Source organism: Choloepus didactylus, chromosome 6, assembly GCF_015220235.1.
Source record: "Choloepus didactylus isolate mChoDid1 chromosome 6, mChoDid1.pri, whole genome shotgun sequence".
In the NCBI taxonomy this organism is placed as follows: domain Eukaryota; kingdom Metazoa; phylum Chordata; class Mammalia; order Pilosa; family Megalonychidae; genus Choloepus; species Choloepus didactylus.
The window spans coordinates 62,396,206-62,410,931 of record NC_051312.1 but is presented as its reverse complement, the minus strand read 5'-3'; the positions used below and the strand labels follow the sequence as shown (position 1 = coordinate 62,410,931).

At 37.3% G+C, this 14,726-nt stretch overlaps 1 protein-coding gene across 3 annotated transcripts in view; it reads right to left on the bottom strand.

The window, feature by feature from the left end:
- Positions 1–2,550: 2,550 nt before the first annotated feature.
- Positions 2,551–14,726, bottom strand: part of UEVLD (UEV and lactate/malate dehyrogenase domains) — a 159,153-nt gene continuing 146,977 nt past the window's right edge. For all 3 annotated transcript variants that reach the window (XM_037839264.1, XM_037839266.1, XM_037839265.1), the window contains exons 10-12: positions 9,869–9,929; positions 7,755–7,878; positions 2,551–5,028 (exon numbers count right to left, since the gene is read on the bottom strand). In XM_037839264.1, the coding sequence (XP_037695192.1) occupies positions 4,861–5,028; positions 7,755–7,878; positions 9,869–9,929 (353 nt within the window). In that variant the 3' untranslated portion in view covers positions 2,551–4,860. The remainder of the gene's footprint in view (positions 5,029–7,754; positions 7,879–9,868; positions 9,930–14,726) is intronic.

The following is a 14,726-nucleotide window of genomic DNA, read 5'->3' as shown; positions in this document are numbered from 1 at the left end:
TAGGGAAACAGAATCAACAAGGGATATCTATAAATGTAAGATTTTATAAAAGTGTCTCACACAACTGTGGGTATGCACAAGTCCAATTCCATAGGACAGGTAGCAAATGGACAACTCCAATGAAGATGTCCGATGAACTTCTCAAGCAGCGAACTGGCAACTTTGCTGAACGTGTTGGATGAACCCCTCAGGAACGAACTGGCAAGTTTGATGAACTCCTCAGGAAATGCTTTACTGGTTAGCGGACAAAAAGTGAAGATCCATTATCTGTCTCGCTTAAAAGTCTTCAACTGATTGGATTAAATCCAGCTCATTGAATTCTCTCATTGTGGAAGACATGCCCTTCGTTGATGTAATCAGTTACAGCTGCAACCACTTGACTGATGATTTAATAAATCAGCCTTCTGGTTTATTAGCCAGCCACAAATGTCCTTGCAGTAATGGCTAGGCCAGTGTTTGTTTGAAAAGACACCTGGACACCATCAGCTGGCCAAGTTGAGATACCAACCTAAACATCACAAGCCTGTCAACTTGGCAATTATACACATAACCTTAAATCATATTTTATTTCTAAGTAGATAACAATAACAGACATATATTTTCCTAACAATACTTGGCTGTCCTGTGTACAACCAGAAATGCACTAAATTTCCCCAGAATAGGGTGAAAGTCCTTGGGTAACATTAACTCTTAAAATTGATTTCCTTTAACTTAAATATACAAAATGAACAGTACAGCTTATGTCATATAATAAGGGGATAAGATAGAGATGAAAACAAAGATATCTGCTTTAGAGACAAATACAAACATACTCATAGCAAAACAAGGAGGAAATTTTCATGCTATCATAGTCCTCATTTCTGTAACTGGTCACGTGGCCATAGTTCATATTTATCACTACCTTCTTCCACTACCCAGTCCATGTTCCCTTTACCCTCAGCAACCACTTCAGCTGACCGTGGTTCTCGGTCTGGTGGGATGACCTAAACCCTCATTCCTGAAGTTTCTTGGCCATTGGTAGTCCTGCCTGGATTGGGTTGTTGTAGGTTTCCAATGACTTTAATCACAGGGTATGGTAGTACTAAGAGATGCCGTGGGGGATCTCCTGTATTCCAGGAAAACTCTTCTTTACCTCCATTGTGTAGTTGCAGTGCTATTTCCCCTTGATAGTCAGGATCAATCATTTCAGCCAGTACAGTAATCCCCTTCCTTGCCTGTTGATTCAGAGGCATAAGAAGCCCAAAGTGGCCAGGTGGCAGTCTTAACTTCCAGTTCAATGGAATTATTGTCGTGTTTCCTGGTGGAAGCACTCCTCCTTTTGGAACTAAGACTTGTAGACCAGCAGAGCTTAAGCTTGCAGGGACAGGTAGCAGAAATTTTCCTAGTGGATCACTAGGAGTGATGGTAAGTGATGCCACTCCTGTTTCCACCCCTTGATTCCTGGACCCCTGAATCCTGGCTATGGGAGAAATGGAGAAACAGCACCATAGAGTGGATGCTGATTCAGAGCATACAAAGGTATTGCCACCTAGTTGAGTCTTCAACAGGCCATTCCACTGTTCTATCAACCCAGCTGCTCTGGATAATGGGGAACGTGGTAAGACCAGAGAACTCCATGAGCATGTACCCATTCCCTCACTTCATTTACTGTGAAGTGGGTTCCTTGGTCAGAAGCAGTGCTGTGTGGAGTACCATGATGGTGGTTAAGGCATTCCATAAGTTCCACAGATGGTAGTTTTGGCAAAAGCATTGCATGCAGGGAAGGCAAACCCATATCAGGAGTATGTATCTATTCCAGTGAGAACAAATTGTTGCCCCTTCCATGATGGAAGTGGACCAATTAATCAACCTGCCACCAGGTAGCAGCTGAGCACCTTGGGGAATGGTGCCATATTGGAGACTAAGTGTTGGTCTCTGCTCCTGGCAGATTGGGCACTCAGCAGTGGCTGTGGCCAGGTCAGCCTTGGAAAGTGGAATTCCATGTTGCTGAACCCATGCATAACCTCCATCCCTACCACTATGACCCACTTTGTTCATGAGCCCATTGGGCAATGACAGGAGTGACTGGGGAAAGAGGCTGATTGGTATCCACCAAATGGGTCATCTTATCCACTCCCAGTACCAAGTTGTATTAGTTAGGGTTTATCTAGGGAAACAGAATCAACAAGAGATATCTATAAACATAAGATTTTATAAAAGTGTCTCACACAACTGTGGGTATGCACGAGTCCAAATTCCATAGGAGAGACAGCAAACAGGCAACTCCAATGAAGATGTTTGATGAACTCCTAAGGCAGCAAACTGGCAACTTGGCTGAACATATTGGATGAACTCCTCAGAAATGAACTGGCAACTTCAGTGAACTCAGGAAAGGCTTCACTGGTTAGCCAAAGAAGTGAAGGGCCACTATCTGTCTCCCTTAAAAGTCTTCAACTGATTGGATTTAATCCAGCTGATTGAATTCTCCCACACGCCCTTTGTTGATGTAATCAGTCACAGCTGCAGTCAATTGAGGATTTAACAAACCAGCCTTCTAGTTTATTAACCAGCCACAAATGTCCTTGCAGTAATGGTTAGGCCAGTGCTTGCTTGAACAGACACCTGGACACCATCAACTGGCCAAGTTGACACATCAACCTAACCATTACAGGGTTACAAATAAATTTTAGCAAGCAGATTTGCAAATATGGAATCCATGAATCATGAGGATCGACAGTAAATCTTCCATATTGTAAGCTTCTGGAGGGCAAAGACTGTATATTACTCAACTCTGAATACACAGATTCTAACTATTTGGAACAACAGTAGGCGCTCAATAAATGTTTGCTGTATTGATGTGTTCTTTTTATAATTAATTTAGTGAACTCGGTAATTTACCTATTATACAATAACGTGGGTAGGTTATTGTTCAAGAGCATCAACAGATATTAGAAATGGCTAGTTTAAAAGCATAAGAACTGGTTATTTCAGTTTTACTTTCCTGTTTCATCCAAAAGGATAAATTGTTAGAGTAACACCAAAATTATCTACCTCTGTAGTGGGATTATATATAATTAATGTTTATTTCTTCTTATTCCTCAAATATCCAAGATTTTTGATCCTAGCCAATTCTGGTAGAAATCTTTCTAAGCACATTAAATATATTTCTCTACTTTCTTAAACATGTGATACTGAATATAACCTTTTCCTTATGATTTAAGCTCATCATTATAAACATCACTTATGATGTTCTATTGGTGTTAGTTTAACTGTTTCTTCCCTATCTAGGAAATGTCTGCCCTTACAAGCCATCTGGCTCCTGTCTAACCTATGTTTCAATTCCCCTATCATATCTTCATATCTTTCAAAACATCTTCAACTTCTTCGCAATTCTTCTTACATTTGCAGTTGTACATTTATTTATGAAACTATTTGATTACTGTGTCTCCCATACTAAACTGTTAGCACCACAAGGATTTGTCTGAGTTTCCTCACCATTGCATGTGCAGTGTCTAATACGGTGTCTAGTATATAGTAGGCTCCCAAACAATACTAGCTGCATAACTAAATAAATAAATGCCCATCTCAGGGCATACCCCCGGCCCCTTTGCTATTTGCTGAGGACAGGTCTGGGAAGCCAGGGAACCAATCTTTCTAATAATAATAATATTAATTAAAAAAAAAAAAGTAGGCCCCTACATGAGAATGGAAACAATCCTCCCATTGTATACAGAACCCCAGCTTTAGGGTCTTGTGGTGACTATTCTGATTATTAGGCCTTTCCCCTTTCTAGTGTCTTGAAAAAGTAGAGGTTGTTTGCACTTAATAGCCATGAGATCTTGACCACTAAACTTCGATTTCTACCTCTATAAAGTGACAATGGTAATACTCCCTAACTCATTGCATTATTATGAGGATTCAATAAAATTGAAACACTGCCTAATATATTAGTATTAATGTTAGATGTTACTATTAGTTGTATATCATAATGGTAATAATATGTTACCTTTCACTTATGAAGATATTGCTATTGACCTATCACCAAAGGATATGTACTCTGCTTTCTTCAGGAGTGGTTAAATGATGTGCTCAGAACCATCAGTCCATTCAACCCCTCCCAAAGACCAGGGGTTTTTATGAAAACCTCATATTTTAGCTTTAAAGTAAAATGTTTAATTTTCATTCATAAAATCTATCTCCATTTAAAATACACACCTCTCTACGGTTCTACTAGTATTACAGTTAGTTTATAAGATACTAAAGGTGTTATATAGCCCAAAATAGGTTATAGGAAATTTCAGAAAGGGAAGTCTCGCTGGAATTTACTTTCCCTTTCACTATTTTAAACTTCATGTAAAGTTCTTTTCCGTTTTTTGTAGTTAATTAAATTGAAAACGGAAAATAAAATGCTTTATCATTACTATCAATTATATGTTGCAAAAGAAACATTAATAGTCTACCTTAAGCTGTGCATCTTTTGATTTTGAGAATCATACTGGGCCTTTGGCTTATCATGTTATTATAAAAGTCAAAGAATAATTTTCTTTTTAAAACATCATTTGCAAAATATTCCCAAAGCACTGAATGTACCTTTAATTTATGATACACCATTTAAAATAGTGCACATTTCCGATGAATGTTTATCGCTGCTGTAAATTTAAATAATGGTATAGATATCACAAGAAAACCATTGAAAATAAGATTTTTTCCCTCTCCTTATATAACTCCCAAAGTATTTAAATTACAAAGCTAACCAAGAAACCATCTACCATGATCAAGCAGTTTGTAAGGATAAGTAAATTAAGATCCAGAAGTTCTCAACCCTGTATTCATTGGCAAAATTAGATGACCTTTCCTTTTAGGCAACTGTGCACTTTAGAATCAAAGTTTTAAGTGTTGTTGCAGACTATGGATTGATGATGCGCTGCTTTGGAGTTTCTCAGTCACTGTATCTTCTTTCACTGTGGTTTTAATGACTTCAAATATCCCACTGCTTCCCAGGATGCAAGGCAAACTTAAAAACACTTCACTATTTATATCATAATATCCCTGAAATGAAAAAATAGATATTACAGTAGAGCTGAATCTGCAAAAAAACAGTTAACATAAATATGGATATTTTTTTCCTTTTCTAGTCCCAGTACAAAGTGATACAAGTTGAACTTTAAAAAATGTAAATTTGTACTGTTGATGAGGCAGAATGGTGTAGCCTTTCTGGAGGTCACTTTTGTGGTTTCACAAGAAGCTAAGTATGTGGGGGCCATAAGGTCCTGCAACCTCATTATGGGGTATGTATTTGGAAGATCTGAGAGCAGAGTCATGAATGGACATTTGTACATTTGGTGTTTATGGAGGCAGTATTCATGATTTGCAGTGGGTGGAGGTGGCCTAAGGGTACACTGATTGAGGAACAGAATAGTAAACTGTGGTGTATGCACGCAGTGGAATACTGAGCAACTACGAGAAGGAGTGAAGTTGTGAGACACACAAGGAGGTGAACGGATCCTGTAGACAGCATTTTGAGTGAAGTACACCAGAAACAAAGGCAAACACTATAATGCCTCACCAATATGGACTCACTAGGAATGTGTAAACTCAGAATTGAATCTTAGAGCACAGCGTTAACAGGGAAATGATTATTGTAATGGTCCCTAGATTGTAAGCTCTTACAGCAGTCATGTCTATTCCTGAATTGTAATGGCTGTCTCCAAACTCTGAGATGTTGAACTCTTGGTGTATAACCTGATTGATCTCTGGAATATCTGTGTGACACCTGAAACTCAGAGCTAGAGCTCGGCAGATACGAATGTCAGTATTAACACATACACAAACTATTAAAAGAAAAAGAAAAAGAAAAAAAGCTGAAAAAGATCCCAGACTTCAATTAGAGATATGAATGAAGCAGATCTGGTTAAGATAAGGGCAAATCGGGCTAAAGGGTAAAGACTGAAACTGACTGTGTGTTAAAACTTCAACTTCCATGTGAGACCAAGGGAAGAAATGTTTATTTGGTGTAGTTTCTATATTTTCTAAACAATGTAACTTCTACAGTCAGTTTGTTCAAATACCACGATTACATGGAACTTTGAATAGGAAGTAAGATATGGTAGGTCTATATAGGTTAGAGTGAAATAGCAACACATCCCAAAGTAATTTGAGCAGAGAATAAAAATATATATTTGGGGGGCCCCTGAGGAGCTGGGGGAGGATGCAGAGGTGTTGGACTTCCTCACCTGGATTGCTGCTGATGTTCTCGCCCTATGAAGCTTGTTACTGCAAAGGAGAGGCTAAAACTGCCTATAATTGTGCCTAAGAGTCTCCCCTTGAGTGAGCAGAGTCGTGAATGGCCCTCTCTCTCTAACTTAGCCAACTTGGCAGGTAATGTCACTGCCCCCCCCCCCCCCACATGGGATCTGACTCTCAGGATGTAAATTTCCCTGGCAATGCAGGATATGACCTCCAGGGACGAATCTGGACCTGGCATCGTGGGATTGAGAACATCTTGACCAAAAGGGGGGTGTAAAATGAAACGAAATGAAGCTTCAGTGGCTGAGAGATTTCAAATGAAGTCAAGAGGTCACTCTGGTGGACATTCTTACACACTATATAGATAACACTTTGGGTTTTAATGTATTGGAATAGCTAGAAGTAAATACCTGAAATGACCAAACTCCAACCCAGTAGCCTTGACTCTTGACAACTGTATAACAATGTAGATTACAAGGGGTGACAGTGTGATTGTGAAAACCTTGTGGATCGCACTCACTTTATCCAGTGATGGGTGGATGAGTAGAAAAATGGGGACAAAAGCTAAATGAAAAATAGAGTGGGATGGGGGGATGATTTGGTTGTTCTTTTTTATTTTTATTTTTTATTCTTATTCTGTTTCTTTCTGGTATAAGGAAAATGTTCAAAAATAGGTTGGGGTGATGAATGCACAACTATGTGATGGTACTGTGAACGGTTGATTGTGCACCATGGATGATTGTATGGTATGTGAATATATCTCAATAAAACTGAATTTTAAAAAATGTACAAATATGTTTTTTTTTGAACATTTTCCTTATACCAGTAAATTTGTTCATTTCTTTTCTAAACTCAGGATACTGTTTCAGAAAGTTTTTGAGAGACGAGAGGTACTTGATTAAAGACACCCCCATTGTGGGGAAGTAAGCTTGTCCCTTACAATAGGAGTAGCAGGTTGGGGACTAAGAAGAGAGATGGTCAGAGTGCATTCCCTAGGGAGGAGCATAGCATGGGCTCTGGGCACAAATAGCTGTTTTAAGTTTTCTGTGTTATATTTCCCCCCCTGGCATTCCTAAGTTTTTAAGAAAATTTGTTTAGCATTTATGATTCACCTTAGTCATGCTTTAGGGAATTTATGCTTGGGGTAAAGTGATAAAGGACAAATTGTAAACTGAAGAAGCACACTAATGTCCAGTTAAGACCAGCTGGCATATCAGTTTGCAGTGACTTGGCTGGCTAAGATGGCAAAAGACAACCAGAAGTTGTTCATGGCATATATAAGCACATCTTTGGGATTCCCCAAAATTACAAGGGTAGGGCGGGGGATAGCGGAGCAACCTGGTAGAAGTCCAGACTTCCTATAGCCAAGCATGATAGGGCTTACACTTTACTGCCTCCTCCCATATGTTACTCTAAAGACTGGTGATACTGAAGACATCTGGGTTTAAGTGTAAACAGTAATTCTGCTGTTTTTACATTAATAATATGAAAGTTTAAAACTATGATGAGAAAATGAGAATAACAATTACCTTTGCTAAAACTGATACAGAATGCACTTTCTTTTTATCACTTATAATACTGTCAACCAGGTCAGCTACTGATAGTCCGACAGACCAGGATCTTTGACCTTTTACCCTTAACAGCTCCATGGCTCTGGGTTACCAAAAAAACACAAAACAAACAAACAGAAAACTCAGTAAATGCACAACATATGCACATTTAGTTTTACATTTTGTTTAAGGTATTAATTAGATACTTTTTATGGTGCAGAAATAAGACATAGCAATTGCTAGAGCAGTCCACAGGTAATCTAATCATTATTTAAGCTTAAAATGCCAATAAGCAGTTCACAGAAATACAAATGGCCTAATAACAAAAAATGCTTACCGCCACTAATTTAAATTAATGTGAATCAAAACAATAAATATCAGTTTTGTCTTTCAAAATTTGCAGAGATTAAAAGCTTGATAACTTGATCTATATATCTATCTCTGACAATACTACACTGTCTTAGTTAACCTACCTCCATTGTAAGTCTTAAAATTGGACAGAGCACAATATTAGTGATCAGTAAGGTGGGGGTTGGGGGGTAAGAGGTATGGGGTATGGGATGTATGGAGTTTTCTTGTTTCTTTTTCTTTCTTTTTCTGGAGTAATGCAAATGTTCTAAAAATGATCATGGTGATGAATGCACAAACTATGTGATGACACTATGAACAACTGATTGTACACTTTGGATGGACTGTATGGTGTGTGAATATCAATAAAATTACATTTGAAAAAAAGTCTGATAACTAATTTTGGAGAAGCTATAGAGAAAACGCATTCCTATAACTGCTGTTGAGTGTGTTTACTGAGTGGTATTTAGGAAGGAGATTTAGCAACATCTGATCTAGAAATTCTTCTAGGAATTTATCCTACAGCAGTATGCTCAAGTGTGCAAAGACATTATACATATATATACACACACACATACACAAGCATGTTTGCTGTAGCTTTGAGACAGCAAAAATTTAGAATCAGGGCATCAAAAGGGGACTGGTTAAATCACTACCAAAAGTAATGCCATATAGCTGTTAAGAAGAAGAAGGTAAATTTATATGCACACTATGGAAAGATGTCCAAGATTTAACATTAAGGAAAGAAGGCAAGTTGCAAAATATTATGAATAGCATTAACCTATTAATATAAAAAAATAATAAAGATAATATGTTTGTGGAAGCATTGAAAAAATTTTGAAAAAGTGGTTCCTACACTGTTAAAAGTTTCTGGGGGAACTTTTACCTCAGGTTTGCATGTTCTACTTTATAATTATCTGCAATATTTTCAGTTTTTTAAGCATGTATTCCTTTTATAAATAACAAAAAAAGGTACAAATTAAACAGAAATGTGTGAATTTCTTCCTTTTAAAAACAGTAAATGCAGGATTACATAGGGAACCAGTAGAATGGATTATACCACATGCTATTCTTCTCAATAAGAAAGAGAACATTCTTTCCAGTTATTCTAAAAACTAGAAACTGAGAGATTTAAAGAATTAAAAATCACCATCCACCATTCAGACTGCAGGAAAGTCTGTTATCACATGATGATGAGAGAACAAAAGGCATAAAAATATATAGTGTGTAATATCCTACCTATGGGGCACAGACCCCTACAAGGCCTCAGAATAAAGGCAAGAGATACAAGAATCTGTGTACTACACTTTGTTTTTGCCTGAACATACAGTGTGGTTTATATATTCATATTAGACTAATTTCCAAATGTAATGCTTGATTAATACACACATATTCATTTTTAAAATGGTATGAACAAATTCTCTTTTAGAATTAAAAAATTCTTAATATCCTCAGCTATTTAGATAAAGGAATAGTAAATCAGTGTCTACAAATAAGAAACCTGCTCTACCCTTTAAATATCACCTATGTATCTGAAATAAAGCATGCAAAGCATACTTAGATCTACCTTCATATAAGAAATGATAGAATATAAAACATTGCTCACTTGTACTTTTGGATTTAATCATAGTAGCTGGTTTTGTTTGCATAAACCTGGCAGGTACATGCTATGTAAATAGCTGTTATGCTAGCTATGAAGTACATGATTTTTACTTGGATAAATGCAAATATGCACTCAGTGTTACCTGTTGGACAGCTGCACCTGAAAGTTACGGCTCAGGGCTTCTTGGCCACCCCATGTGGAAACTAAAAATTAAGTGAAAAATTAGTTATATTTTGCCAATGATTCTCCTACAATTAAGATGTGATAAATGATCTTTTGCAGTCAAAAGTTACATTACCTGTATTAAACTTTACATATAAGTTTTTCCCACTCTAGCAAAAGTCACGGTTTTCCATTGATGGCAATGAATGTGCCGCACTGAGAAATAACTCTGAGCTACAATGCCCAAACTCTACAGCTCCCCTTCTGTTCTTCCTCATCAACAACAGTTCTACAAGGGCAATTTTACTGTTCAAGTAGAAAGCTTTCTTTCTCTAGCAGACTCAATATAATAGGCTTCCAAATGCTGCAAGCACTTAGTATTTGTTGCTCTGTGAATCACACTGGAACTGATTTCTTCCTCCAGTTAAGGAATAAATTGGTTACCTTCTATTTGGGGCTAGAATTTCCACAGCTATGGGAGAGGCAGGATCCTATTTTCTAAGAGCATCTCCCAGATTACCCATTTCCTCTCACCACACCTCTTATAAATACAATTCAGAAATTCAAAACTATAAGCATGAACTGGATATTTATACCATACTTGAATATTACAGTGGAATTGCCAGTAACATTTTGAAATTTTTCCATATTCATCTGTTTCTCATCTGTGTAAAGACATTCTTTGGACAAATCTATATTTGGGTAGGCAAATAAAATACAACCACATATATGAGACTATCTTACATTTAAGATACAAGTAATTTAAACCACTTTGGAAATTAGGTCACTTAGTGATAGTGTCAGTAATAAAGGACACCATATGTATCTAGACCCTCTTTCCTCAAACTGATTTTAACCTTCTGGAGGGCAGGTACCATGTATTCTTCTTTCGTGTCCTCCTAAACATAATCCTTAGCATAGTGCTGGGCACACAGAAGATAATATAGAACTGACCTCACATACAATCCAAAATTTGGTAACAAAGAGGAGAATGTATGTTGCAACAGTTAAGTTGGAAAACATGGAAAAATTGTAAAGTTTTATGTTAAGTAAAAAAAGCAAGTCTAAATCTCATTATGTGAAAACTATAAATTATGTGGACAGAAATTAAGGAATTTTTTTGAAAAGCTTTACTTAGATCAAAGGATTGTAGTGGTTTGGAGCTACGTACCCCAGAGAAAAAATTTAATCCATTCCTGTGGGTGGGAACCCATTGTAAGTAGGACCTTTTAATGAATTTACTTCAGTTAAGGTATGGCCCAACTAATCAAGATGTATCTTAATCCTATTACTGGACTCCTCTATAAGCAGAATGAAACTGAGATAGATAGAGAGCAACCCACAGAGGGAGCAGCCACACACTGAAAGTGAAAGAACCCAGAAAACGAGAGACCAAGAGAGGCTGCCATGTGCATTGCCATGTGACCAAGGAGCCAAGGACCAATGATCGGCAGCAGCCAGCCCCAGAATGCTGATCTTTTGGAAGAAAACATTGCTCTGATGACACCTTCATTTGGACTTCTAGCCTCAAAACCATGAACCAATAAATTCCTAATGTTCAACCCAACCCATTACATGGTATGTGCTTTGGCAATGAGGAAACTAAAACAAGGTTAATACATGAGTTATTTTCTTAAAATTTTTTGGTACCTTTTAGTATATTCACAATAAATAAAAAATTGGGATGGGTTAGGGGAAATGTCTGCTACATGAATAGAGCATTTAGAGACCTTGGAAAATGAATAAAAGTGCCAAGGTAGATGTAAGAGAAGACTCACAAAAGACACAAAAAAATCTGAAAATTATGAGTAATACTGCCATTTGATTTATATGTGTCTCTCACATTTTTTTCTTTCTTCTCTAAGTCTTGAGTTCTGAGACATGACAAAAGTATATTCAGAAAGAGGACAGCTTCAATCATTCAAATTTGCTTGTGTCATTCATACAATTTTTTCAATAAGTTTAGATAGACTTACTTATTTCATTTTTGCTTGTCCAACCTTTCAAACTTTGTAAATGTATGTTCACACTACTTTAAGTAGCCCTTTCAAATACACTACCAAATCAATCAAGAACTTTTTGGTCCCAAGAATAGTAATCCTCTGGACCCCCAAATTTTAATGGAAAACAACTATGGCATAGTTTTTCCCACTATATAGAAAACCTCCTCAGCCTAAGTTTGATGGCCAAAACATGATCTGACACTCTGTTCTGAGGTCTAACCCTGGGATTCCTAAAATACCATTTGAAAGGGTTTTCTGCAGTTTATATATGATTTTAATATCACAGAGAAACAGTAGCTCCAAAGCATATGCTGTGCTGACCATCTAAATTGGGGTGACATAATACGAATGAGCTTGGTCACAACAAGGAGGTGTCATGAGCATTCGTTCATTTGAAAACACATTTACTGAGGCTTACTATGGGCCATTCGAGCTCAAGGAGTTTACAATCTGGTGCAAGTAGATAGGTAAGTATACAATTATAACACAGTGTGATAATAGCTATAGTAGAGACATGCACTTAGGTAACCTGGAGAACTAGGGAAGGCTTCTTGGGAGAGGTGGTGCTTAAGTCCAATCTTGAAAGGTGAATAGGAGTTAGCCAAGTGAATGAGGTTCTGGGAGAAGAAGCAACAGGTACAAAGGGAAGGAGACATGAAAGTGCATGAACCATTCAGGAAACTCCAAGTTAACCATTTGACTAGCACAGAATGCCTGGCAGAATGGTAGAGGATGATGCAAGGAAAGGAAGCAGGAAACAGATCCTAAAGGGTCTTGTATGTCATGTGATTCTTACCCCAGGTTGTAGCTGACACTTTTCTCTAAAATATTTGATGATAATTTTTTTTTAACTTACACAACTGCTATTCTTACAATTTTTGTTTCCAAATCCTAATGTTGTTTTACTTTGAAGCACAGTTTTACATGTCATTTTGCCCATTTTCTATACATCACCACTTTACATCACTGTAATAAGAGCTACCATTTATGAAGTATCTACTCTATGCCAGACACCATGCTAAATGCTTCAAATAAATTATCAAATTAAATCACAGCAAGAAAGAACATAACTTTGGAGTCAGACTGGGATTCAAATATCAGTTCTCCCTTTACTTAATATGTGACCTTGGGCACATTACTTAACCTCATTAAGTCTCAAGTTTTCTCACCTACAAATTGGGAAAACCACCATTGCCTTCAAAGGGTATTTGTGAAATTTATGCAAAGCACTTAATACAGGGCTTTCCACATAGTAGGCACTCAATAAGAAGTAATTAGAATTGTTATTACTGTGGTGGTGTTATACAAATAATGGAACCAGTGACTCGTCATGACTGAAAAAAAAATGAAAAAAAAAATGAAGAGCCCAGAGTCTACATATGAAACCATCAGAGGGAGCCTCAAATTCATTTCTGGCTCCAGGGCCAAGGTAAGTCTACGTATCCACGGATATAACTCTTTGAAATAAGTAGCAGACAGGATAAAAAGATCTGGGAGTAGTACCTTCAGACAGGATATAGAGATGGGTTGGGGAGACACACATAGGTAGCTTCAGTGGTATCAATGGTGTTATAATCCTTAAATTGAGTGTGGATTCATGAGGGTTTATTCTATAATTATGCTTTATAACATATATACATTATATGTATCCTTTTATATGTATCAAATATTACATAATACTATAGTTAAGTAAATCTAATTCACATGCACCTACATTCCCTTATTTCTAGTTCTCATTTGATAGCTCAAGACAAAATTACCATATCCCTTTCCCTTGCTTCTGTCCTACTTCCCTTGGACTGCTCTCCATAGCAAGTCAGTATTGTCTTCTATTATAGTCATTTCTGTATCAGACTCTAAGCTTCCTGAAGACAGGGACTGGTTCTTTTGCATCTGTATAGCTCCAATAGCAGCCAGCACAGTGCCCTGGACAAAGCAGGTACTCAATAATCGTGTCTTGATCAAATTAAATTCCTACATTTGGAATAAAAGTGCGTTCAATCATACATGAACTGTATTTTCGGTAAGCTCCTGTTTGAAGAGCTTGCAATTACATTTTTTGAAATTGCTTTCTTCCTTTACCCAGACATACTAGGCTGGGATAGTGGGGCCATTTATCAAGTTACATCATCCTTTAATTTTTCTTTAACATTTGAGAAACTAAAATAACCATATTTTGAAATGTTTTTATTCAATATTTATTGTACATCCACTATATGTAGTGTATTCCTCCAAAATTATAAGTCATTAAGGGTATTGATTAAATAAATTATGGTATATCAAGAAGAATGAATGAGATTTATATATGTCATTATGCAATCATTTCCAAGTCATACTGATAAGTAAAACGCAAGGTGGAGAATGAAATATGTGTGTTTCACATATGTGCTTGTTTATGTACAGATTATTTCTAGAAGGCTAATGTGCTGATTTGAAGTTGTTATGTACCCCAGAAAAGGCTGTGTTCTTTTAATCCTTTCCTGTGGGTGCAGACCTATTGTGAGTGGGACCTTTTGGTTAGGTTATTTCCATTGAGATGTAACCCATCCCATTCAAGGGGCACGTCTTAATCCTTTTTACTAGAGTCCGTTATGAGAAGACAAAGGACAGAAAAAGCTGAGAGCCCAAAGAGAAACACCTAGAGAAGTCTGGAGAGAGCTTAGAGAAAGCTCAAAGGGAAAAGCCCTGGAGATGCTAAGAGAGGATCCATAGAAGCTCAGAGAGGAGGCCACTGAAACCAATGAAACCCAGGAGCAAAGGACCGGCAGATGACGGCCATGTACCTTGCTATCTGACAGAGGAACCCCGGATGCCTTTCTTCAGTTGATGCCTTAT